General features: G+C 34.9%; 1 protein-coding gene across 2 annotated transcripts in view; it reads left to right on the forward strand.

Moving 5' to 3' along the window:
• The window catches only part of LOC149962849 (meteorin-like protein), a 54,380-nt gene extending 28,606 nt beyond the window's left edge, over nucleotides 1–25,774 (forward strand). For both annotated transcript variants that reach the window (XM_090180175.1, XM_090180184.1), the window contains 3 exons: nucleotides 2,752–3,326; nucleotides 22,359–22,415; nucleotides 23,808–25,774. In XM_090180175.1, coding sequence (XP_090036301.1) covers nucleotides 2,752–3,326; nucleotides 22,359–22,415; nucleotides 23,808–24,259 — 1,084 coding nt within the window. In that variant the 3' untranslated portion in view covers nucleotides 24,260–25,774. The remainder of the gene's footprint in view (nucleotides 1–2,751; nucleotides 3,327–22,358; nucleotides 22,416–23,807) is intronic.
• The last annotated feature ends 438 nt before the right edge of the window (nucleotides 25,775–26,212 follow it).

Raw genomic sequence — 26,212 nt, forward strand, 5'->3', positions numbered from 1 at the left:
AACCTAGTCTAATCCTAACAAATAAAAAATGCTTAGAAATGTGCATTTACAGATAAAATCTTAGAAATTTATACAATGTACCGAAAAATATCCCTTTTTTAAGGAAAATAATAAGGGCAAACCCGATATTTCGCGGTTGAATTCCAAAGGGACAGAAAGCAAACAAGTCAGGGCCGGAAAAGTAGATCAAAGAGGGCTACTACTACATTTTACAATTCAGGCAGAAAAATATCTTTTAAAAGCATCTTGACAAGAATCTTCAATTTTTGGGGGTCGGCGCCAAACCCCTTTCATCAAAAAACGAGCGCCAAAATAAGTCCCCCTAAACAAGTGAACGCCGAAGTCTTTACGCGTGACTAAACCGCCATTCTGAATAGAAGAATGCGGTGCACGTGCAGCGCGCCGTCTATTGAGCTTTTTCGACAATAAAAACTCGCCTCGGAAAACCGAAAATGACCATTGTGGCCGGATTAGACGTTTGCGCCGAATGCTTACTGAAAAGTAGAAACGAAACGTCGACTAATCCTTGACCACTTTATCGTCAAAGCAGGCGTCGCTACTTTCGTAGCCATAATTTTGACGCGTTTCCCAAAGCGGCCGTTCACTGCGAAGTTAAGCGGGGGCGGAAAAGACCCGCGGTTGTCATGGTTACATCTTCCTTTAAAATATTGTGGCTACGTAAAGGCTTAGCGAAAAGGGGAAAATTTCTCCTTTCAATAGAAGCTTAATCCGTGACGGCGCCATCTCGTGGCGTTTTGAATTAATAGGTCTTTTTTTTTGGAAATGGGGTTTGAGATATGGTCTGAAGAATTCAATGAACGATTTTGTTATTGCTCTTTTTGGAAAACGTGACAATGAAATGAAACGCTTCGTAAACCGGTTGTGCGCCCACTTTGATTACCCAAAAACTACTAATGTACCCACCAATTAAAACGGACTCTCAATATTCAGATAGATTATGATAAATTTCTTAATAACAACACGGAATATGATAATTTCATTAATAACTACATGGAATATGATAATTTCATTAATAACTACATAGAATATGATAATTTCTTTAATAACTACATAGAATATGATAATTTCTTTAATAACTACATAGAATATGATAATTTCATTATGAACTACATAGAATATGATAATTTCTTTAATAACTACATAGAATATGATAATTTAACTAACGCTCACATGGAATATGATAATTTCTTTAATAACTACATAGAATATGATAATTTAACTAATAGCCATATAGAATATGATCATTTCATTAATACCCATAGTATGATCATTTCATTAATACCCATAGTATGATAATTTCATTAATACCATATATATGATAATTTCATTAATACCATATATAATATGATAATTTCATTAATACCATATAGAATATGATAATTTCATTAATACCATATAGAATATGATAATTTCATTAATACCATATAGAATATGATAATTTCATTAATACCATAGAGAATATGATAATTTCATTAATACCATATAGAATATGATAATTTCATTAATACCATATAGAATATGATAATTTCATTAATACCATATATAATATGATAATTTCAAAAATCACAACTTAGAATATGATAACTTCAATAATCCCAACTTAGAATATGATAACTTCAATAATCCCAACTTAGAATATGATAACTTCAATAATCCCAACTTAGAATATGATAACTTCAATAATCCCAACTTAGAATATGATAACTTCAATAAGTCTCACCAAGAATGTATTGAAGTGACTAAGAATATTGGACTACAGGATTCTGATTCCCATCCTCGCAGCCTTTGGAGCTTAAATTCGTCCGCTTTCCCATTCAAGTTTGCTATATGGTATAACCTTGAATGCGCCTTAAATGCAGACGAACTTTCTCTACAAAAGCTGTGAGGATGGTACCAGGGGTTAATGCTATGCTCAAATATTCTTAGTAACTTCAATACATTCTTGGTCTCACTTAGAATATGATATTTTCTAAAATTCCCACTTGGAATGTGATTCATTACACTGAAAAATATGGTAAAATAATTTAAGTGAATCATTAATATGATTTTTCATGTCACAAAATATGATCTTTTCATATACCACAAATTAGGATCTTAAAATATGATCTTATATCTTAACTCACAAAAATATGGTCTTTCAATATCCCACAAAATATGATCTTTTAACATCCCACAAAATAGAATCCATTCATATCCCACAAAATATGACATGTTCATAATTATCCTACAAAAATATTACTTTTTCTTATCCTACAAAAATATTACTTTTTCATATCGTACAAAAATATTACTTTTTCATATCCAAAAAAATATTACTTTTTAATATCGTACAAAAATATTACTTTTTCATATTCAAAAAAATATTACTTTTTAATATCCCACAAAACATTACCTTTTCTAACCCCTATAAAATATGATATTTCCTTAACCCTAATTAACATGCTCTTCTCATATCCCAGAAAAAAGGGTAATTGCCATAAGCAAAATTACTATCCCCTACGCAGTGTAATTTACGACGTAATTTCTACATTTGTCATGGCGGAATAATGCCCGCCACAAATTGAAGGTCTTAGTGGCGTGTACCCCTCCGCGGTTTGGCGGGAATTGTTTAGATTTTTGGTCCTACAAGGGTATTTAATATATTGCATACTTCCGGTCAAATATGACTATTTTACTGATGACTTAAAATTAAAGGATTAACAATAAATGTTTTTTTTTTCTTTACACTAGCGGCCTTGACATGCCCTCGGATGACCCGACTAGTTCCTCGCGAGTGGTGCGTCCCCTGTATCTGCGCTGCAACCAAGGCCACATCAAATGGACCTACCCTCTGGGCGCCCTACGACTGCTACTCAAACTCAATCGCGGTACGACGGCTGGAAGCACGTCATTTTCAACTTCTCTTCCGCCGGAAGTTATCACGGAAATCAACGCTTTCCGGGAACGGCAAAAGGACGCGTCGTCCGGGCAACCGTCGTCCAAAGAATTCCGCGGGTGTATCAGAGTGGAGCCGGGCTTCGAGGGCGCCCGGATCTACTTGGAAGGTGACCGGAAGTTGCACTTGTTGCACGCCGGAAGGGCCGATCCGAGGCCCTTGGAACTGGTCAGGTGTTTCGTCTCCGTCCGCGGTCGCGCGGCCCTCTACGTTGAGGCCGAGCCCGGAACTAGAACTACTTACAAGGACCATCGGCTCCGAAAAGCCGGAAGTGAGAAGAGCGCAAGTGCGTGGTACCGGAAACGGATCGCCTCTTTCAGCTACGATTTGCAGGCCGTTGGCCAGGAGGTATACGACGATGATTTTAAAGGTAAGAACATTTATATTAACATTTATTCACGTAATTCTTAAGTTTTAAGTTAAAGGAAATAGCAACTTCAGTTAGGATACATTTCGTTAAAATTCGTTTTAACTAAATATTTATAAACTTCGACTAAATCGCAAATTCATTAAAAAAATAATTTTCGCTTCGGAGGTAAGGGCACTGTGGTCTATCTATTAATTTTCAAAATAAGCACGAGTCCCACTACACACAAAACTTTAATAAATTACCAGTCAAATATATTCAACACACAGCTGCGTTTAATCTTTACTCACAATCGTTTAGGTATTACGAATGATATTATAATATTTAAATATATTCTAAACGCGTTTGAAATAACTTTTTTTTTAAAAAGACGCGTTTAGGAGTGGGGCACGCGTCATTTCAACCACCTTGCTAACGACGCGCCCGCCACCTACGTTTAGGCAGTATGATAATCACTACAAATTGACGTCTCGGGATAATTTCGCGACAGGCTTCGAAAAGCACCATATGGCCGCAAATTGAAACATTTAAATACTTACATCCGTCGTTAATGGCAATATTTTACCAGAGAGTGTAAAGTCGCTTCGCTACAGAGAGGCGCCTCTCTTTAAAAAATCCGTGGTACGATTTTATTCGCCGAGAATGTCCACAATTCCCGGGCGTTTGATGGCGCTAGTAGTATCTCCGGCGCGTGCTAGATTAGAGTTTGAGAAGACGCAAAAAAGAAAGTGTTTTAGGTATTTTTGCGAGTTTAATTTATTTTGAAATGTCTTGTTCGGCTAAAAATTGTAAATCGAATATAAAGGTAACCACGTGTCTGTCTTTTTCTTTCAAGTTTCCAAGGGATAAAGACCGGTGAATACGCGTTTTAATTTAATAAGCCTATTCTAATACATTAACATTTCTTAAAACTTAATAGTTCTGCAGTGGCTGCAAAATGTAAACAGTGAAAAGCTCCAAAATAAAACTACAGATTACTTACACTTTAATCACGTATTTTGCGGGCTTCATTTCACTGACGATTGTTTTATGAATATCAAAACCAAAAACAGGCTTACACCATTAGCTACACCTACTATTTTTTTTGGAAAATTCCAATGAAACCACGGTTTTCCCTAGGTAAACTGAAGGCAAAAACATATCCCGCCATGGTCTCTTACTGCCTTATGTTCATTTATAATTAATTCAAATAGTAGCAAATGAAAATGCACCTGAAGATCATGTTACAACTACAACATGGTGTAAGGTAAGCGCCGCACTACAAATGCCAAATTATGCCCTCCAAAATCAATTCAACGAAGAAAATGATAATTTATATAAAATATTCACAATGATGAACACTAGCTTTAAATGAAATTTTTTTTTACAGTGGATAAAGTCAATTCCTATGAATTTAAACCCAGAACTATCTATTGAATTCTATTCCATTTAAATATATTTGTACTGAACATAATTATAGCCATTCAACTAAACATTTTGACAATAATGAAAACGATAACATTTGAAGGTTTCGTAGACTTCGGTCCATATGGAAGGTCAAAATAGTACGCAAATCAGGCCCTAGTGTTCATGGTGAATGACATAAAACTGAAATTCAAACCACCAATTGGTTACTTCCTCACAAAAGATGCTTGTCACGAACAGACTTTGAAGATATTGCTTCATGATTGCTTAACTCACCTAAAACGTATTGGCCAAAGCTGTAGTCTGTGACCAAGGAACAGGCAATCAAAATTTGTTCAAAAGTATGGGGATATCAGTGGAAAAGCCATTCATTGAAATTGATCCTCCACATCTCTTGAAAAGTGTGAGGAACAATTTCAAACGGTATCCCATAATAGTGGAAGGCAATCTAGTTTCTTGGGCAGTCCTAGAACATTTTTTCAAAATAGACCAAGAAATTGGTAAGTTTCAAAGCACACATAAGCTGAAACGTAAACATATCAAGTTACCAGCATTTTCTAACATGAAAGTCAGTTTAGCTGCCCAAATTTGCAGTCAAAGTGTTTCTAATTCAAATGGCCTGTTCACTGGGATTAGGAGAGTTAACAATTGAAAGCACATACACAGCAGAGTTCCTCTTACACATGAATGGCCTTTTTGATTGCTGCAATAGCAGGACATTAAACAATGAAACACACTGTAAGAGAGCAATGACTGATCAATCCATCCACATACCAATGCTGAAAGAAAAATTGGAAAGGTTTAATACATGGTAGCTTCAGAACTGTAGGTATAAAACCTTACCTTGTATTGAAGGGTGGAAACTATCAATTCAGTCTTTGCTACTCCTATGGAATGATATAAAGGATAATTTTGGTTTTAAGTTCTTAGTAACTGGAAGAATTAGTCAAAGATTTTTAGAAAACTACTTTGGTTCCATTCGCCAATAAGGAGACAATTGAGATCATCCAAATCCTCAACAATACCAGGCAGCGTACAGAGCTGCATCAGTCAATAGCCTCTTAAAACCATCAGATTCATATTGAATTGACAATTTGGATGACTTTATTTTAAACAGACTCGTTTAAAGTACCAGCTCCTGGACCCTGAAGAATTGTCCAAATATGATAACCATTGGGTTTTGCAAGGTAAAGGACAATTCACTGACGAAGATTTAGAAATTTGCAAAGCCATTGAAAGTCCAAACCTTCTAAAAGAAAATGTTCTTAATTATATTTCAGAATATTTAATTCACCACTGCTATTCAAAACACATGTTATACCATGGTTTTGGTATATTTAATTAAGACTTGGCCAGCCCATAAAATATTCCACTTTAGATTCCACGAATTTCTTTTGATATATTAAAAAAGTACAGTTGATAATAAACTTACTTTTATATTTCTTACGAAATCAACTGTTTTACTTAAATAGTTAAAATAATTCAATATCACAGCTGACTGAGCTGAATTCAACTTTAACCTATTGAGAGCAAAATTTATTTTTCTTTGATAAGCAATTTTACAGTGCCATCGTGTGTCCGGGAATTGCAAACACCGTCGTCTGCTTCTTCAACGCTCTCATGGGGAAAAAACGTACCACGAAATTTTAACATTACGGGGATAGGAAGAGGCGCCTCTCTGTAGCGAAGCGACTTTACACTCTCTGATTTTACTATTTATAAATTGAACTTGATTGAAAAAATACCGATCAGGCCCAGACATGTCCACAAGATGCAAAAAACTTTACATTAAACGTCATTAAACAAGCGGCTATCGTAGAAACGACAAACTTGAAAAAAGCGAAAAGCGTCCGAAGAATTTTTTTTTCTTCAAATCCCCAGTTCTATGGGTACCGCTAATTGCTGTTAAATGAAAAAATGTCTGTGCAAAAATTTAATTTCGCCCGCGGCTAGAATGTAAGGACGTTAAGCCTAGGCCCTGCACGCGACATCGCCACCGAGTGGTGTGTTAATGAAGTCTAAATGCGCGTTTCGTCTTATCCTTACTATATATTTTGTTGGGCCTTTGACAGATGAAGCGGAGGCCAATTTAAATTACTGGCTTAAAGCGAAGAGAGATAAAAAAAGTTGAGAAATTGACCTTTTCGGTAGCTAAAACGCGCTCCTTTCCGACGCGTGTCTAGCTTTGATAATAATCTTTAAATTCTTATCAATGGAATTTAATGGTTAGGACTGATGGGAGTTTTCGCGTCTTGAGGATAGGTGGCGTTGTTTGGTCAGATTATACGTTGGCGTGTTGGGGCCTACGATATAGGTTGATAGAATGTTTAAAAGGAATTCATAAACTTAGAAAGAGTGTCCCTAATTAGAACCAGAGGCTATTTTGGCGAAAGCCGGGGTGCGTCAAGTTCTTTGAATTCTCAGTAGCTGTTTTCAAATCACCATTTGACACCAAAGAAATACTCAATTTGAAGATAATAGTAGAATTCTCAATAATCTTACCTAGCATTGAAGTTCAAAATCCCAAAGGAGGATTAATTTTCATAATTTAACCCGCAAAATGGCGGGCTTAAAGGCCGACTACATAAATCTTCGGTTTACTCTGTCTTTCACTGGGAAGTAGGCTGACTACATGGCACAAGTGTATTGCAGTAAGCCTACTTCCAGTGAAAGACAGAGTAAACCGAAGATTTATGTAGTCGGCCTTTAAGAATGATTTTCGTAACTCGCGAAAGCTATGAAAAACATGTCCTTGCGATAATGTAGTAAGTTTAAGAAAAAACGTTCTGACAACTTTCTAATTTGTCCGTAGCAGACGCTAGATCATAGGCGCAACCTCGGAGAAGCTAGCGCCGTTACGCCACCTAGACTCGTTTCTGTCGCGAATAGAAAATTACTCACGCGCCGACTTAGCTGTTTTCTAATACAGATTTGCATTATCCATCCTGCTCATAGAAATCGCGAATCCACCTTTCCATTGCGATTGCCTTAGGGTTTTTGCGTGCTAGTTGTTTTCCCTATTGACCGCTAGGTTCGCTAGTGTGTGAATGCTGTTAAGTACCACGTAAATGACATAAGGAAATGGTAAATGGTAACTCGTAGGTGGCGTTCTTTTATGAATGAACCGAAGCTTAAAGAGTCACTAAAATCCGTGTGAAAATCGATTATCTCCTCCCATTCCATACCTAGTTACAGCCGATCCGACCAATCATCTTCTGTAATATTTCTAGCCCTATTTCCGGAACTCACGCGGGAAACGCAAAAGATGGTGTGGTCTTTAATTATACGATTTACTGAAGTTAAAGGCGTCTCCCATACCATAAAAATCGTGTTAGATTATGCAAAATAAATAATTTAAATAAGTCTCCCTAAGTAGTTTAATGCAAATGAATAAAATTTTCTCACGACCTCTATAGGCCTACTATTTCTTTTCATTGAAAAGTAAAATCACAACTAACACTAGAGGGCAATACTGTATCGATGAATTACGGTATAATTATGAACATTGCGCATCTGTATAATATATCTCTGGGAATTCGTAAAATCTTACCTTCTCTTAGAACTCTAAAGAAAAACAGTACACACCCAAATTTAAAAAAATCCCCATAGACTAATCTAATAGACTACCGTAAACGTAGAAATGTTTTATTCCAAGGGTGTAGTTGCCATTAAAAATTCTCATATACACTATTTACAGAAAGCCCAGCAGACGACTACCTTTCATGTTTGCCAAAATGGAAGAGAGGTTAAGCACGTAAAATAACATTAAGAGAAAAGTCCAAAATGTAGTGTTTTTCTTGGGGGGAATTTGTTAAGCCTAACTACTTCTAGCTCTACGCGTGGTAGGTGCTAAAATAGCCAGGACGCGTTATCCCAACCTCCATTTCTGACGACTTTCCCCAAAAATCGTACGGAATTTACGAGGAACGCGGTTGACGCGGGCTAACGTAACGAACACTCCCTCGCGGCGAGTCTGAAAAATGAATTATTAGTGCCCGGGCCTTGGCGTACGGCCTGTAATTATTTAATGTCGTCTGCCGAAAATGATAATGTCAGTTCTCGGCCGTTTTGCCTCGGATTAAATAATTTATTTCAGGGGATGGCGAAGAATGCGTGTTGAGGTGTGATTGCTTCTCTCTGCCTTCTGGTCGTATTACCTTTTCGGGGGGGATACCTGATTGAAAGGTGGGTGCAAGGGTGTGTTTAACGTCATTGCCAGACTGGGTGGGGGGTGTTAATGAAAGTTAATTTATTCCTAAGGACCTTTTTTATAAGACAGCCGGGGAATTGGTAATGGTTTAGTGTTGCCATAGAAATTAATGTTTTTAACATTAATGGTTCGATTTACATTTTGGGTGCCGTTTGATAAGTTTGTTTGGTAATAAATTATGTTTTTTTCGTCGTTGTTTTTCTGTAAGGTACGTTTCTGAAATGCTAAAGACTTGTTTATTTTCTAATTATATTTTTGGAAAAACACCCAATAATGTTAATAAGAATGCGCTTCGAAAAAAAATTCTGCAGTATAGTGCATGTCGCAAAAATAGTATCAACTAATTGGTCATCGCACAAATAGTAACAACTAATTCGGCGTCGCATAAGTAATATCAACTAATTGGGTTTCGCATAAATAGTATCAACTAATTGGGTGTCGCACAAATAGTAACAACTAATTCGGCGTCGCATAAATAATATCAACTAATTGGGCATCGCAAAACTAGTATCTACAAATTACAGGTCGCAGAAATAGTCTCCAATATAGTATAGATAGACCTATGGTCAAAAATATACTGTGAACAATGCATAATCGTATCTCTAGCAACACGGTCTCAAGCCATTCCAAAAACCAATATTCCAAGCCTAAGTAATAACCACAAGCACATTATTTTAATAATAAGTTTATCACCTAACCCTTTTGCGACACTGGCCCAACTCCGACTTGGACTTGCACCCTAACTGAGTAGCATATTATCGTCCTTGTAGTAGTATATTTCGTTCTGGACATATTTAGGCACTACGGGGCTTTGTTTTAAACTAATCCTTGATTACGCAATTGACGCTTCTAAAAAGTATCTTCAAGGAAATTGCCAAAAGTAATTTTTCCTGCAAGTTACTGTTTATGTAGTACTTGTGGAAATAATGAAAACTTTCCAATTTCACGGTATGCAACAAGTGTTTCCTTTTAACCAGGTAGCTTTTTTTTAACATGTTAGGGCCATATACAGGTTTCGTATGGTTAAAGTATTTTAATTTTCACAATCTACTAATCAAGAGCGTCCGCCCAAAAGAATTAACTCTTTTAAACATGTATTTGTCTTCATTATATTTCAGAATCACCTATTAACTATCCAAATCAGTTCGGTGATCTTTTTGCTAATTATCATAATTATTTTTATTATTATACTAATGTTAAGTTACTTATCAAAAATATAAAACGTATATCGCTTGCAACATCAATCACGTTATAATGGCGCATAAGAAAAAAAACTCCTTTAGACCCTTCACAACTGCTCTCTCACAAAACACTAACAAAAACAACTAAAAATACAGGCATTTCCATAAATCACATTGCGAAATTCAAACCACCCTAACAAACCAACTCCGCGAAAAAAGCGGCATACAACCGGATCTACAATAAAATACTTATTGATTGCATTTAAAGCATTCAAAAAAAGCTATGTAAAAAGTTACACCTCATCCCAGCCACGCTCTCTTCCAACGTTTCTTTTTGGCGAACCGTAAAAGACTCACTTTGCATTAGGACGCGAAAAAAGCCGAGGCCCACGGACCCGCGTTTGGCAACGTGCATTTAGCAGACAACTCGTGCCGAAGAAATTATCTAGGGCGTTGAAAGTTTTCCAAAACGTTCGGTATAAGACTGTAGCTTTGGAAAATTTTAACTCGCCGTAGTACGACGCTAGAGAGCGTGGGTGTAGCCGGCGCGCGCCGAAAGTTTAAAGGTTACGCCGAAGACGCAATATAACGCCAAAATGGCGGCTTCGTTTTCTATAGAATTCAGGGCGGTAATTTATTTTATTTTACTTTTTTTTTTAGGGGGAAGATTCGCTTCGCGGTAATTTAGGCAAAACTCGAATTTCAAGTTGAAATGGTTTTTTGAAAGAAATATTTTTTCGCGAGTTCCTCGCTTAAATGGGAATTCCAACCTTTCCGGGGCGCGAACGTTGAAAAATGCGTTAACCCTTTGCTCCGGCGGGGTGAAATGAGAAATAAGTTTAGGATACCGCGGAGATGATGATGATATTGGGGAAAGTTTTTCGCTTTTTGGCTTGTTTGAGGATGACACCGAGGTGATGACGGACCAGTTGCTTTTCGAAGGTTGTTTTGTAAATGGGATCTTTTGCTGGCGGTTAGACTATAGTTTAAATTTACGACTGTGACTAAAGGTTTAGCATCCTTGGTTTAAATACACATATTTTTCTCATTTTTCAATCTTCTTTAGTTGGCAAGCAAACGCGAAATGAACAAAACGAAACGCGTTTTAATGGAGAATTTCGAAGACTGCTTTACAATTAACATTCCACATATTAGGTCATATTATAAAGCTAAAGTTGTGGGATCCCGTTGGTTTCCACATTAACGCGAGATAACAATTTTATTGAGAATCTAAATACATTATAAAGGGAATTAATTATAGTTCAAATACATTGAGAAAATTCGGTTCGTTAATCTGAATGATAAATTTTAAAGGGAAAGAATTCTGATCCTTTTTTAATGATTAATTCTAAAGGGTAAAAATTTGATCGTTAATCTGAATGATAAATTCTAAAGGGGAAAAATTCTGATCCTTTTTTAATGATAAATTCTTAAGGGGAAAAATTCTGATCCTTTTTTAATGATAAATTCTTAAGGGTAAAAATTTGATCGTTAATCTGAATGATAAATTCTTAAGCGTAAAAATTTGATCGTTAATCTGAATGATAAATTCTTAAGCGTAAAAATTCTGATCATTAATCTGAATGATAAATTGTAAAGGGAAAACATTCTGATCGTTAATCTGGATGATAAATTCTAAAGGGAAATAATTCTAATCGTTAACTGAATGATAAATTCTAAAGGAGAAGAACTCTGTTCACCTATGTATATTCTAAAAGGAATAAATTCTGATTGTTAATGTAAATCCTAAATTTTACAAGAAATAAATTAAGTTCCCTATTCTAAATCAGAAATTCTAAAAGAAATCGATCCTGTTCACTAAAGGAAATAATAAATTCTAAAAGAAATCGATCCTGTTCACTAAAGGAAATAATAAATTCTAAAAGGCATCGATTCTGTTCACTAAAGGAAATAATAAATTCTAAAAGGCATCGATTCTGTTCACTAAAGGAAATAATAAATTCTAAAAGAAATCGATTCTGTTCACTAAAGGAAATAATAAATTCTAAAAGAAATCGATTCTGTTCACTAAAGGAAATAATAAATTCTAAAATAAATCGATTCTGTTCACTAAAGGAAATAATAAATTCTAAAATAAATCGATTCTGTTCGCTAGTCTATATTAGAATTATGTATCAAATGCCCATATTTGATTTTGCCGAGCGAGTTAGCTATAGTATATAGATGGATCTAAGGTCAATGGAGGATGTGGAGATATGTTTCACAGCTGATGCGAAAACATAGTGCACATTGATGTTAGCCAAACGATGAAGCAGTTTACATTTTTCCAAATCCTCTATTTTGTACAAAACCAAATATTTTATTTCAGTTTTTCAAAAAATATGATATAGAATTTGCACATAAAAACTGTACAGAAAAAAACTATATATGTATTTATATTTTATAATTCAACATTTTTGTATAAATTTAGGGTTAGTAGCGTAATAACTATATTTTTAACAATATTTTCCTATAACCGCCTATAATTACATAATTTTCCCATATTTGTGGAGTTTTTCGTGCCTTAACTGTTGCAATTATGTGTTTTTATATCAAGTTCTACAAAGTTAGAATTTCGGGCACACAAATTCGAGCAAAATAATTTTCCACCGTATTTAGAAATTTTAGCTCGCTCGACGAATTATTTAACCAAATTCCCTGTAAAACCACTGATTTTCACATCATGAATACTTGAAACCTATATTTTCCCGTAATTCTAATGGAATTTATCCTATATTTTCCAAAAATATGTCCTATGAAATATAGAGTTGGTAATTTTCCGAAAAAATTAAATGCTGGAAAATTTACTAAAATATTAAATATGTATAACTTTTTAAGGGTCTTATTTCCAGATTAGTCTTGAGGTTAAAGTTTTACTTTTGGATTCGACAAAATGAGGCGAAATTTATTTTTACAGGGTTCGTACAGAACCTGGATATCCTGCAAAACCTGGATAAGTCAGGGATTTAAATAATTTCGTAGAAAGTCAGGGATAAGTCAGGGATTTTAGTTAGTCAACCAAACCACACATTAACAAATAATTTTTGACCTAAGATAATAAAAACAATTTCTAAAAATATAACCAAAATGGTCGGGAATATTGAAAAAATTGGAAAAGTCAGGGATTTTAGATCAGAAATTTTCGTACGAACCCTGTTTAAATTTGCGAACAATATTAGGGTGGCTAATACAAAAAAAAATCCTTTCCAACTCTAATGAAATCTTTTAAATAAACTAAAAATTTCTTATTTTTCCAATATTTTTTCTGTAATCACCCCGCGTTAATTACCGCGTTAGAACCCAAAATATTTAGTTCGGTCTTTTATCTATCAACTTAAACAAAAACCAAATCGAAAATGAGAAAGCAAGCAACATTTAGATACAAAAAACCTACAATGTATCGTAACACTAAGAATCATTTAAATCATTAGACAACCATTAAATACCGGGCCTCCGTCTAGAAACCAAACAGACACCTCCTGACAATTAAAAGGATAATTATCCTCAAAAACTAACACGCCAGCAATTGCCATTAGAAACCAATTAACCAAACGCTGCAAAATATGTTTAAAAAAAATTCGCAAGCTGTATCTTTTTCCGATACAACATTACAACTTAGTCCAGACTAAACATTTCAATAGTCGAATTTTTGATTCAGAAAATTATACAGGGACTCGCGATTTTTTTTTCACCCGAGTTTGGAAGAGGGTGTTTTTTCAAAGGCCTAATTGTGGGGTGGGGAAATGTTAGACGCTTGCCAACTGTTGTTTCGTACGATTTTCGGCATAAAAAGGCCGCCATTTCAGCCGGGGTCAGTTTCCTTCTCGATTTCATTTTCGTTAAACGATCGAGAGCGCCATCTTGTTATCAATATTTTCATAATTGAACTAAGCTAAACTCTTTTGAAATATATTGTAAGAATGTATTTATTTACACTTCGGGAGAATTACTATGTTGAGACCAGTGGCGTAACTAGGCCAATAGAATCGGGGCCCGTTTATTTTATAGGGGCCCGTCTAATTTATGGGGGCCGTCTAATTTATAGGGGCCATCTAATTTACAGGGGCCCGTTTAATTTATAGGGGCCCGTCTAATTTATGGGGCCTGTTTAATTTATAGGGCCTGTTTAATTTATAGGGGCACTTCTAATTTATGGGGGCCGTCTAATTTATGGGGGCCGTCTAATTTATGGGGGCCGTCTAATTTATAGGGGCCCTTCTAATATATGGGGGCCCGAATAATTTATAGGGGCCCGTTTAATTTATAGGGCCTCGTCTAATTTATAGGGGCCCGTTTAATTTATAGGGCCTCGTCTAATTTATAGGGGCCCGTTTAATTTATAGGGGCCCGCAAGCTTAGCCGTCCGCCACGACTGGCGTAAATTAGCTGGGCCCATTTTGCATTGGGGCCCAATTTTTCTAGTTACGCCACTGATTGAAACTGTTTATAGGATCCCGTCTAATTTATAGGGCCGTCTAATTATTAGGAGCCCGTTTAATTTATTGGGGCCCGTCTAATTTATAAATATAACTGGGCCCATTTTGTATTGAGGTCCAATTTTTCTGGCTACGCCACTGGTTGATTGATAGTTATTATCGATAATTATCCGATTGAAAAAGACACCGGTTTTGAAACAATCGGATAATTATAAAAAAAAATCAGAATTTTTGGACTAATTTATTTTTCAAGTCTAGCATGATACCATAAGTTTATAATTATTTCCGTTAGTGTGTCAGTTAGTCGAAATAATTGTGGCGCTTTTTAATCAGTTAAATTTGAACTCTACTTTTGTTTTGGTGTCTATGGCCTATTAATTACGCATTAATTAAATACAAATTGGCGTGACGTTGAATTGACGTCATACCTAAAAGGATGAGCTCCTCTAGCGATAAAAATACGAAATTAAAAACACAAATTGTCCTACGCCTCGGCGAGGCTATGATGACGTGCCAAGGATCATCTATTAGGCCTAATGACTGAAGTCCATCAAAGATGTGTGGTCATTCCAAAAATTCATCTCGGTAAAAGTTTAAAATTCAGAAGCAACTGACTCGAATGTGAAATTATGAATTTGGTATCGTATATGGATGGATCCAATGTCAATAGTGGATGTGCAGATATTTTTCACATATTAATTACTACACTTTGATCTTAGCCAAACGATGAATCAGTTTACATATTTCCAATTCATCTATTTTGTACAAAACAAAATATTTTATTTCAGTTTTTCAAAAAATATGGCATAGAATTTACACATAAAAACTGTACAGCAAAAAAAACGATGAATCAAAATATATAACAACATTTTTGTATAAATTTAGCAGTGTGACCACACCTCCTATATTTTATAATTTCCCCTATATTTTTTTCAATGTGTTCCTATAACTTCCTATAATTACACTATTTGTGGATAATAATTATATATAACGTGTATCGATGAAATTAACAGTCTGTACGTTTTAGGCTTAAAAATGCCTTGAAAACGACTGATAAGTTCATATAGACATTTTTGCGTCCTTACAGCTATAGGAGCAACAAACACAGCACCAACCACAAGGAGAACGCAACCCGTCAAAAGTCATGCATTTTCTTGCGTACATTTTTCATTGGTTTGACGCTTTAGCGCCTGCTGCCGTCGGAAGGGGAAAATTCGGATATTGTCTTCCCCCCGCCCGTAAAACGTTCAGCGTAAAGGTTCGTCCAATGAAATTTGTACACAACACTGCGTTAGCGTGTTTAATGGCTAGCTGCGTTCTCCTTGTGTTTGTTGCTCTTAGCTTACATAACCTATCTATAAATATCGATTTGAAAAATAAATTTCCAAGCTTCTTGATAGTATTATCAAGGCTAGGCCAATGAAAACTGTCGAACACGGGTTTAACCTACAGCTTACCGTCGCCATCAGTACCTAGTGAACCAAGATTCCGTGTAGGGCATTAGATGTTAAGCATTGGGATATTCAGCTTGTGTCAAATGCGAGCATTCCGCGGAATTAGTCTGTCCTGAAATCGATGCCACCGAGTAATTTATGCACCGGTTGTAAACCCAACCCCTCTTTGGCCCACCGATTCGGATTATGGTCGAAGCCAATACTTCAGAACCCCAAAATAGTCCCTGAAGACTCGGTCGGGGAAAGCTTGGGTGGTCGGCTGTATCTGCTATCGAACTATCGCTTTTTCTGCTTGTGTATATTTCACAGATACCTTTTATATCGAGGGATGCCTCAGATTTCGTTTAATTTAATCGGGAAATATTGGATTCGTTATTGAATAGAGCGTTCTATAAAATCGGCCCAAAACCGGCCAAACTTTTCATACAGACTATAGAGCTAGTTCAGCAGGACTAACAAACATTTGTTATTCTTTGTTGTCCTGTCTTAAATGAATATTTTAGAGACGTACCTTTTAGAAGTTGTAGGAGGGACTGGTGTTAAAGTATGTTCGAGGTTAAGAATATTTTCATGATCTAAGTTTATCTGGGACTAGTATTTTGCTTATTTGCCTTCATACATTTATTACAAAAATCATTTAAAATAAGAAACACGGCGAGGAAAGCCGGAAATTAGTGAAGCCTAGGCTAGCAACTACCCTACTCCTAAAAATCGACTGCTCTCAATTTCTTACGGGTTTGCCAGATAAATATTTTTCTCTCACACGAAAATATGGCCAAACCTTCACCTCCTTCGAACTCAAAAGGGGGAAAAGCACACCACACCGATTTCATAGAACGCTCTACTAATAAATGTTTCTATAAAACGCTACCAGAGAGGGAAAGTCAAGCGAGTGTAAATACCCCATTTTGAGAAACAAAATCCAGGGTTGCCAGGGAAATCAGGGAAAAGTCAGGCAATTTTAAAATGTGCCTAAAAATCAGGGAATTAGCCTAGCTGAAATATTATTATTTTTATTTTTATAATTTGTAAAAATTAAGGAAATAGTCAGGAAATCCAATTTTATCTTGACACTTTTTGAAGGTAATTTTACTCTAGATCTATGACAAATTCTATGATTATCATTTATTTCCTTGAAAAATTAGCTAATTTTTCCAACATTGCAATAACCTTTTTACTTAAATATAAGACTATTTAAATTTATTAACTTCTGATAAAAGTAAAATATAAAATAAAATTTTGGTCTTAAAAACTCTTAAAAAAATCTCTTAAAATGGTCAGGGGAAAAATGGAATAGTCAGGAAATTTGAATCTCAAAATTTTTTGGAAACCCTGAAATCGGTTTTAATTAATGCAATGATAGTTTAATAAATATATTAAAAAGAAGGTTAAAGCAAGACGAAAAAATGAAGTTATGAATTATGTAGAAAAACTAGTAAGTTTCCTTTTTCGAATTACAAAAGTCACGCATCTCGACTTGCTTGACTTTTGCTCTTAGGTAACGTGATGCTCTTACCTCACGAGATACCTTTATTAGTATAGTCTTCGCACGCGCTCTGAGAGACAGTGACGTAAATCTTCGTTGAAACAAGAAGCCACGTTACTTTATTGAAAGGCCTTCAGGGAAAATGTTGTCATCATCGTTGGCATGGTCAAAGTGAAGCGATTAGAATTAAATTTCGAACGTAACTAGATCTACCGAGGAACTGTACCGTCGTTAAGGGGCCCTAATTTCGAAATTGCCATCCCTGATCTGAGATATTCGAGTTTAAAAAATTAAGATTTTAAGTGTATTGCATTACTTAATTTTTAAGCGTTGTTTAAAAATTTTTAATAAATTTAATCGTGATTGAATAAGTTTAATCGTTATTGGAAAAAATTTAATCGTTATTCAATAAATTTAATCGTTATTGAATGCATATAATCATTAATGAAAAATTTAATCGTATTTTAATAAATTTGATCGTGATTTAATTAATTTAATCGTAATTTAATAAATTTAATTGAAATTTAAGAAATTTAATTGAAATTTAAGAAATTTAATTGAAATTTAAGAAATTTAATTGAAATTTAAGAAATTTAATTGAAATTTAATAAATTTAATTGAAATTTAATGAATTTAATCGTGATTTAATAAATTTAGTCGTGATTTAATAAATTTAATCGTGATTTAATAAATTTAATCGTGATTTAATAAATTTAATCGTGATTTAATAAATTTATTCGTTATTGAATCAATTTATTCGTTATGAAATCAATTTAATCGTTATTGAATCAATTTATTCGTTATTGAAAAAATTCTCGACATTGAATAAATTTAATCGTTATTTAAGAAATTTCATCTTTATTTAATAAATTTAATCTTTATTTAATAAATTTAATCTTTATTTAATAAATTTAATCTTTATTTAACAAATTTAATCGTTGTTGAATAAATTTAATCTTTTTTAATAAATTTAATCGTTATTGAATAAATCTTTATATAATAAATGTAATCGTTATATAATACATTTAACCATTACTTAAATATAAAACGCCATATATTAAACTAACAAACGTTTTATTAAATTTAAACACGATTCCTTCTTAATCTTTGGAGTGATCTGACCCCAAACTATTTCTCCAACCTTAGACCAAGAAACTCCAACTTAACGTCCACGAGCCGAGTTTCTGGTCGCTAGGCGTCGATCACGGCCGTCGCCCACTACCGAAATGCAGCGCCTGTTGGAAACGTCAGCGCGGAGAGACCTTGGTAAGGTCCTTTCCGCGGATTGTATAATCTGGCGTCTCCCCCGAAATATCTCGCGCCATTGTGATTGCCGCTATTGGGCCTCTCAAATTGGGGGTCTCCGGCCCAGCACCTCCAGCAGGCCGTCACAAAGTCACAATGCTCCGAGCGAGAGGGGGCTTTTTTCATTTATTTCCTTTTTTAATTCTAGATTTGGAATTTTTTGCCTATTTAATAAAGGAATTCGACCAAGTCCCGGTAGCGCCACCAAGCGGTTTCTTTGTTGACGCGTTTTTTTTTGGAGTGCGATTTGATTGTTGATATTTGAAATATCGAGCAGATGTTTTCCAATCAAAAGATATAATCCCGGGAGGGGGGAATTTTTTTCGACAATTTTCAACTTTGACCTTTTCGAAGTTTAAAGTTACGAAAAGTCTAGTTAGGTTAGTTTTTGCCTTAAAACTCCCGCTATTAAGTGTTGCCAGGTGGGTTTTGAAGCTTTTTGTTATTTCTTAGTGCTTTTGAGCGTTGAGGCAAGGTTGAATTGAGGATAATGTTTGTTTAATTTGATGTTGGGTTATGTTATTTTTTGGTAGGTCGTGTAGTATCAAACAGTTTAATTTAGTTTAGTTTTCGCGAGATATTTCCCTATTGTTTCATGAGTCCCTCCTTATCCGAAAATTCATGTGCATTGTACCACGTCTAAATGATCAAGTCTTAAAAATATTTGAGCAGATACGGTAAACAAACGTAGTTAATTACAATACATAACCGTATAATTTTACTGGAAATAGAAGTCTACTTCATTCTTGATTTTTATAATTTAAATTAAATTTATTTAATTTTAATTAAGTTCCGACTTAGAACTGGAATTGAGTCCCACTGTGTGACTAATTTAGCGACACTAACTATTCGTCAAGGTCAGCGTATTATGGCTACAATATTTTACTCATGAAAAAAGGAGGTGTGAAGAGATTTAACAGATAAAATCGTCTGCTTAGCCAGAATTTATCTGCTAAAATAACCACGTACAGGCAGCCATTTTGGTAAAACATTTTTACCCTGATTCGAAAAAAATACGCATAACCGCTAGAATGAAGACATCCTTTAAAACTTCTAAACCAACTTAGATAAAAAAAATTAATCTTAACACATACACTCTATCTCTTTCTCAATAAATAAAACCATCAGTATAACGGAAACGCGCAATTCCCCGAAACGAAGCGTAACCATGGCAACGTAATAGGACTAAATTGGATCAAGCCAAGACGCCGTCCTTGAAGAACGAACCGTCTCGAATCGGCAACGTCCCGAGCGCCGCCAACGAGAGATTGAGTTAAAAAAAATATAAATAGTATCATTTATTTTCGTTTCTTGAACTTTTCGCAACGTCAAATTCGTAAAGTGGCTCTCCCAAAATGTGTTTTTATTGCGCGCAAAGGGGGAGACGGGAGGTGTGGACGAGATAGAGAGAAGAGGGGAAAAGATAGTGCAAGCGGGTACGCGAAGAGCCCTCGATATAAAATAAACGTGTGGAAAAACGAGGCGTCATTTCGGGTTGCGATCTAAGCGCTAAATTTGACATCTCTTAAACCTTTTTTTTTACGCCGCCGCTAGTTTTTTCAATAATCTGACAAGTTTGTTCCTCTAAATTGAACAACGCCCATTCGGTGCCCCCACCTACTAACGCCGCCACGGCGTCATCTTGATTGCGATACAGGCTTTTTTCATTCTCCAATACGAAACGTTAATAGATTGAATATTGAGAGATTTGGAGGGTACTCGAGCTATAAGTTCAACGTATTTTTTATTGGCCATGCCTCTGCTGGGAAATTGTGTGTTTTGTACCATAGAATTTTATTTGAAGATAGTTTTAATTTTTTTTAAGCCTGAAGTGCAGTGGAAACTGATTGTAAATAATTTTTAAGGTGAACTTTCCAAATAAAATATTACGTGTATATACATGTGTGTATGGCATTAACATAGTTAAGACGATAGTAAAATAACATTAATTTAAAACGTGGTTTTGTCTCAACACGAACACGACATTGAAACGATGTTTTTCAAATCAATAACAACACGACATTTAAACGGTGTTTCATATCAATAACAACACGACATTGAAACCTTTTTACATATCAATAACAACACGACATTGAAACCTTTTTACATATCAATAACAACACGACATTGAAACCTTTTTACATATCAATAACAACACGACATTGTAGTGTTGTTACATATAATTAACTACACGTCATGGAAACATACGCGTGTTTTCATATCAATAATAACACGTAATATAAACATTATTTGATATCAAAAGTAACTCGAAATTTAAACGTTCTTTACGATATCAAAAGTAACTCGATATTTGAACTTTCTTTGCGATATCAAAAGTAACTAAATTTAAACGTTCTTTGTGAAATTTAAAGCAGGTGGCGGCTCCACGCGAAGTAGTTCTTTTTCCAATAGAGGTCACTAGCGTCGAAAATTGAAAAGGTGGTACTTTTTAGGTACCCCTCGCGTTGATTGGATCGTTTGTAAATTGGTCAATTTTACATGGGATATATAATTTAGGTTAAAGCCCGCTAAAAAGAGTATTAGTTGTCTATTTATAATACTCTACAGTGGTTCTCTGAAGAAGTTATTTGGAATTTTAGCTTCCTTTGCCTTAAATAGATGGCACCACGTTCTCCCGTAAAGTCGCGTTTTTCGAAGAATCGGATAGATTCATGGCCATCTTAATAACAGGGGCCTTTTCATAATACAGGTGGCAATGATAAGGGCACCACTTCCTTTAAACGTTATTTGATATCAATAAGAACACGAATAGTGCGATTGTCGTCCCCTAGAGGGCGGGTGTTTATAAGATAAATAGTGCGGGGCGAAGACCGTCATATATTGATTTTCAAATACTATTTAATCGGGAAAATATGATTTATCAAATAGGTAAAATATTTGTAAGCGGTGTAATTTTTTATGTAATAGACTCCGTGAATTTAGAGAAGTGGTGTGATGTATACATCCCCGATTTGGCGGGAAATTCGTTCCCAAAGAAATCCTTGAAGTTACGTGTTTCATTTTAATGGTCAAGATACGGATACTTATTTCGTAAACTAAACTTCTGCTAAAACGAGTCGCAAACATGTTGTAATTTGTTCTCAAGTAGCAAACTTTTCTTCCTAGAGCCGCTACTCTTTTTACAGGGTTGCCATAGTACCTGAAAAACCTAGAAACTTCCGGGTATTTCAAAATGAGTCTGAAATTCAGGGAAAAGTCTGATAATTATAAAACTAGTATTTAATTTAATTTCATTTTGGTTGCAAATGGAAAAGGTTTGCAAAAATATAGGTAAAACATTTAAAAATTTTGGCTTTAAATAAGTCAGGGAAAATCTCTGGAAATGATCAGGGAAAACCTTGAAAAATCAGGGAATTTGAAACTCAGAAATCTGTGGCAGCCCCGTTTTAGGTATGACGTCAATTCTACGTCACTCACCACGTAGCTATCGCTAATTATTTCGCCAAACTGGTACACTTATGGAATTTTATAATTTAGAAGACTTCTGCTATTCATAACCGCAACTAAAATTTGTAATTTTCTTTGTGCTATTTTACAGAATGCCGACCATGTACCGACGAGGAAATGCTACAGAATTTCTGTACGAGCGATTTCGGTAAGTAACGATAAAGATTTAAATAACGGGTTGTTCTCGTATAGTGCTGTTGTCGTCCCCTAGAGGGCGGGCGTTTAAAAAATTACCAGATTGACAGTTCCATTATGGCGAGACGTTAAGACCCTCGAAATTAGTCCCAGATTCATTCTGACAGCGCCGAGGCCTAGATCTTTATCCTCCGAGAGTTGCGCCAGACATTTGGACAATAGATAACGAGACGCCAGAGAACCCTGCCGAGAATTCTTATCGGAGTTATGTGTCAAAATCTTAAAAAAAAAGAGCTTATTGGCAACTACGCCCCCCTACCGGGTGACGCGAAATCGAACATCCCAATAATTAGAAATATCTGCCTGGAATACAGTTTTTCAAAATATTTAAAATGGCCTTGTATGATGTATCGTTACAAAGTTTTATGAATCTTCCGCAAGTTTCCAATATACTTATTTGCTAGCTTTTTAGATAAACGAGGTTACGCGAAGAAGAAAAAAATTGATTGGACGATACTACAGTGATTGCAAAAATCCAATAAATAATTTGTCAATTGCAATAGAGGATTTTTCTTAGATTAATAGCGCTTTTTAAACCACGAAAAATCCACATGTTAATAGACTTTGTTCAGCGCCATTTTCCACAAAAAGTGCCCGGAAACACTGCTACCAAGCTTGTTTTGTTACTAATAGAACGTTAGTAGTTATCGGGAATATTCAGAGGTTTTAGATTACTAATAGAACGTTAGTAGTCTTGAATACTTTCTAGAGCGTTAGTGGTCTTAAATACTTTCTAGATCGGTAGTGTTTAGATATAACTTGATCGGTTTTAGATAAATAATAGAATGTTAGTAATAGAAATTATGTTTAATTCAGAGAAAACGGCATGGTATTAGAATATAAAACTTATTTTATACAAGACGTTTCGAGCCGAGGCTCTTCTAATGTTAGTAATCCTGAAGTATATAGAACTTTAGTGATTTTAGATTATTAATAAAACATTAGTGATCATCCCAGATAATTAATAGAAGGAACGTTAGCGATTTTAGATTAGTAATAGAACATTAGTGTTCATAGATCGAACGTTAGCAAATTTATATTATTAGTAGAACATTAGTGTTAACAATAGAAAGTTTGTGGACAAAGATAATTAATAGAACGTTGGAGTTCAAAGATGAAACGTTAGCGATTGTAGAATACTAATAGTAGAATAGGTAATTATTGTTCATAGATAGAACGTTGGAGATTTTAGATTATTAGTAGAACATTATGTTCATATATAGAACGTTAGCTATTTAAGATTTTTAATATAACGTTAGTGCTTTTAAATAAGAAAAACAATTACTCGCAAAAGTTAATCTCAATAAATAGATCGTATATATAAAGATTTGAATTATCTTTACAGTGGTCAAGGGTACAGTCACCGACCTGCAACACAACGCGGACTTTGACCGCACCGAGCTGACCGTTAAAGCCAGCAAGGTCATGAGGGACAACGCCATCAACCCGGTCTTCATACCTTCATCCAGAACGGAAAGACCAACAACTATGGGTCTTTCCCAACTGACCACTTCCGGTCATTTATTGGACGCTGCCTACGCCCAGTTCCAAGCGCAGTTCGAGGACAAAAACGGTAGTCATTCGGGCAACGAACAACTGACCGGCAAGACTGCCCATTACGGCGTCCTGCAAAGGCCACTGAAATGCGGAACCAAAGTGGGACACGGTGAATTCCTGTTCATGGGTCGCATGACCTTGGGGAACGCGCGAATCACTTGCGCGCCGCGTATCGGTGACTGGAAGAAAATAAGAAGGAAAGCCATCTTGGCGGGAACCAATCAGTGCGCGCTAGAGTGAACACGAGACGCTCTCATTGGTCAGTTAATTTTATGGGCATTTTTTACGTTTTTTTTCATAATGGAAGCGTGGATATTATGACGACCGTAGAGTTACGGAAATAAATTACAAAATGTATTTAAATTAAATACCATGTCCAAATTAATTGGGATAAAATACCGGTTAAAATAATTGGCGAATTTATAATTATTTTATTTAAACTATTAACAACTTAAAATTGTAATATGTTATTCCGCCGAAGTAAAAAAATTCTGATACATAGGGGAAAATAATTGCCCGAATTATGAAAAACATTTCCCAATAGATATATAATACGGAGTAAATGTTTTCCCTATAAATAGCACAAGTGACATAATAATCAGTCAGTTTCTATACTTTCCAATGATTAATATTTAATTAAATATCTCCGTCGAGATAGAACACTTGACGCACCCTCTGCTTCTTTACGTTCGTTGGTTTTAGCTTACATAGATGGCGGTGGAGTTTTCTATCGTAGACCTGCTAGCTTTCTTCAAATCGTCATGATTCTCACCAGGCGGCACTATCTCTACTCCCTCTCCAATGCATGCCCTCCCTTATTCCCTTCCAATTTGTATTTCGCGAGTAACATTCATTTAAAAACTATCAAATTAACACACGTTTGGTAATTATGTCATTTTTGTAAATACATAAGTAGGAACTCAATTACCGATAATCATAATGTTAATAAAATAATTTCCCTATAAACATAATACGGTTAAAATATTTTCCTGATAAATATACTTTGGATAAAATAATTTCCCGCTAAATGTACTAAGGATAAAATAATTTACCGCTAAATGTACTAAGGATAAAATAATTTCCCGCTAAATGTAGTATGGCGAAATTAATATACCGATAAATATATAATAAATAAACTAATTTACCGATAAATATATAATGAATAAATTAATTCCCCGATAAATGTACTAAGGATAAAATATTTTCCCGATAAATGTACTAACGTTAGTGTAAAATAATTTCCCGATAAATATATAATGAATAAATTAATTCCCCGATAAATGTACTAAGGATAAAATATTTTCCCGATAAATGTACTAACGTTAGTGTAAAATAATTTCCCGATTAATGTACTAAGGATAATATAATTTCCCAATAAATGTACTAAGTGTAAAATAATTTCCCGATAAATGTACTATGGTGAAAATAATTTCCCGATACATAGGAAACAAATGATTACACGCTAAATAAAAGCGGTGATAAATAATAATTATTTTTATTGTAAATATTTTCTTATGAAAAATGTAAATATGTTGCGAAAAACTCAATTTATTAGAGTTTAAATATTTTTTTAAAACAATTTGCATTTGTTAAGCAGTACCACGCATGAAATATGTGCCTTATTTTGACAATTAATTTTCGATCTCAAAAATGTCATGGTGCTAGGAGACAGAACATTTTTACCAATACCACTTTTTAATATAACACCCAAAAAGTCAAAATATTTTAAAACTATTCTGTGTCAAATATTTAAAAGTTTTTGGAAGATATCTCGGGCGTACCGATTCAAGATGTAAAATTATTTTGTATAAATAAAGGAATAATTTTAGATTTTTAACTCATAGTCTAATTTAAATTCTCCTTTTTACACCTAGCTACGTCAATGGAAAGTATATATTTCCGGCCAATAACATTAGCAAAGTTGAATGCTTACCTCTAAAATACATTTCATATACTTCTGGAAAGGGTAACAATAATCCGGCCCTGGGCTAAATTATTTCTTAAGACCTTTGCGATCCCCAACGGTCAGCCTTTGTATGTCAGTTGTCTAAATTCAACTACACAATAATCAAACCAAAACTTTTAATTTCCAAAATAAGATTTTTACTGACAGCTAGGAGCAACAAACACAAGGAGAACGCAGCTAGCCTTTAAACACGCTAACGAAGGGTTGTGTACGAATTTCATTGGACG

This window comes from Leiobunum rupestre, chromosome 1 (assembly GCF_980474605.1).
Source record: "Leiobunum rupestre chromosome 1, qqLeiRupe1.1.hap1, whole genome shotgun sequence".
Lineage (NCBI taxonomy): Eukaryota > Metazoa > Arthropoda > Arachnida > Opiliones > Sclerosomatidae > Leiobunum > Leiobunum rupestre.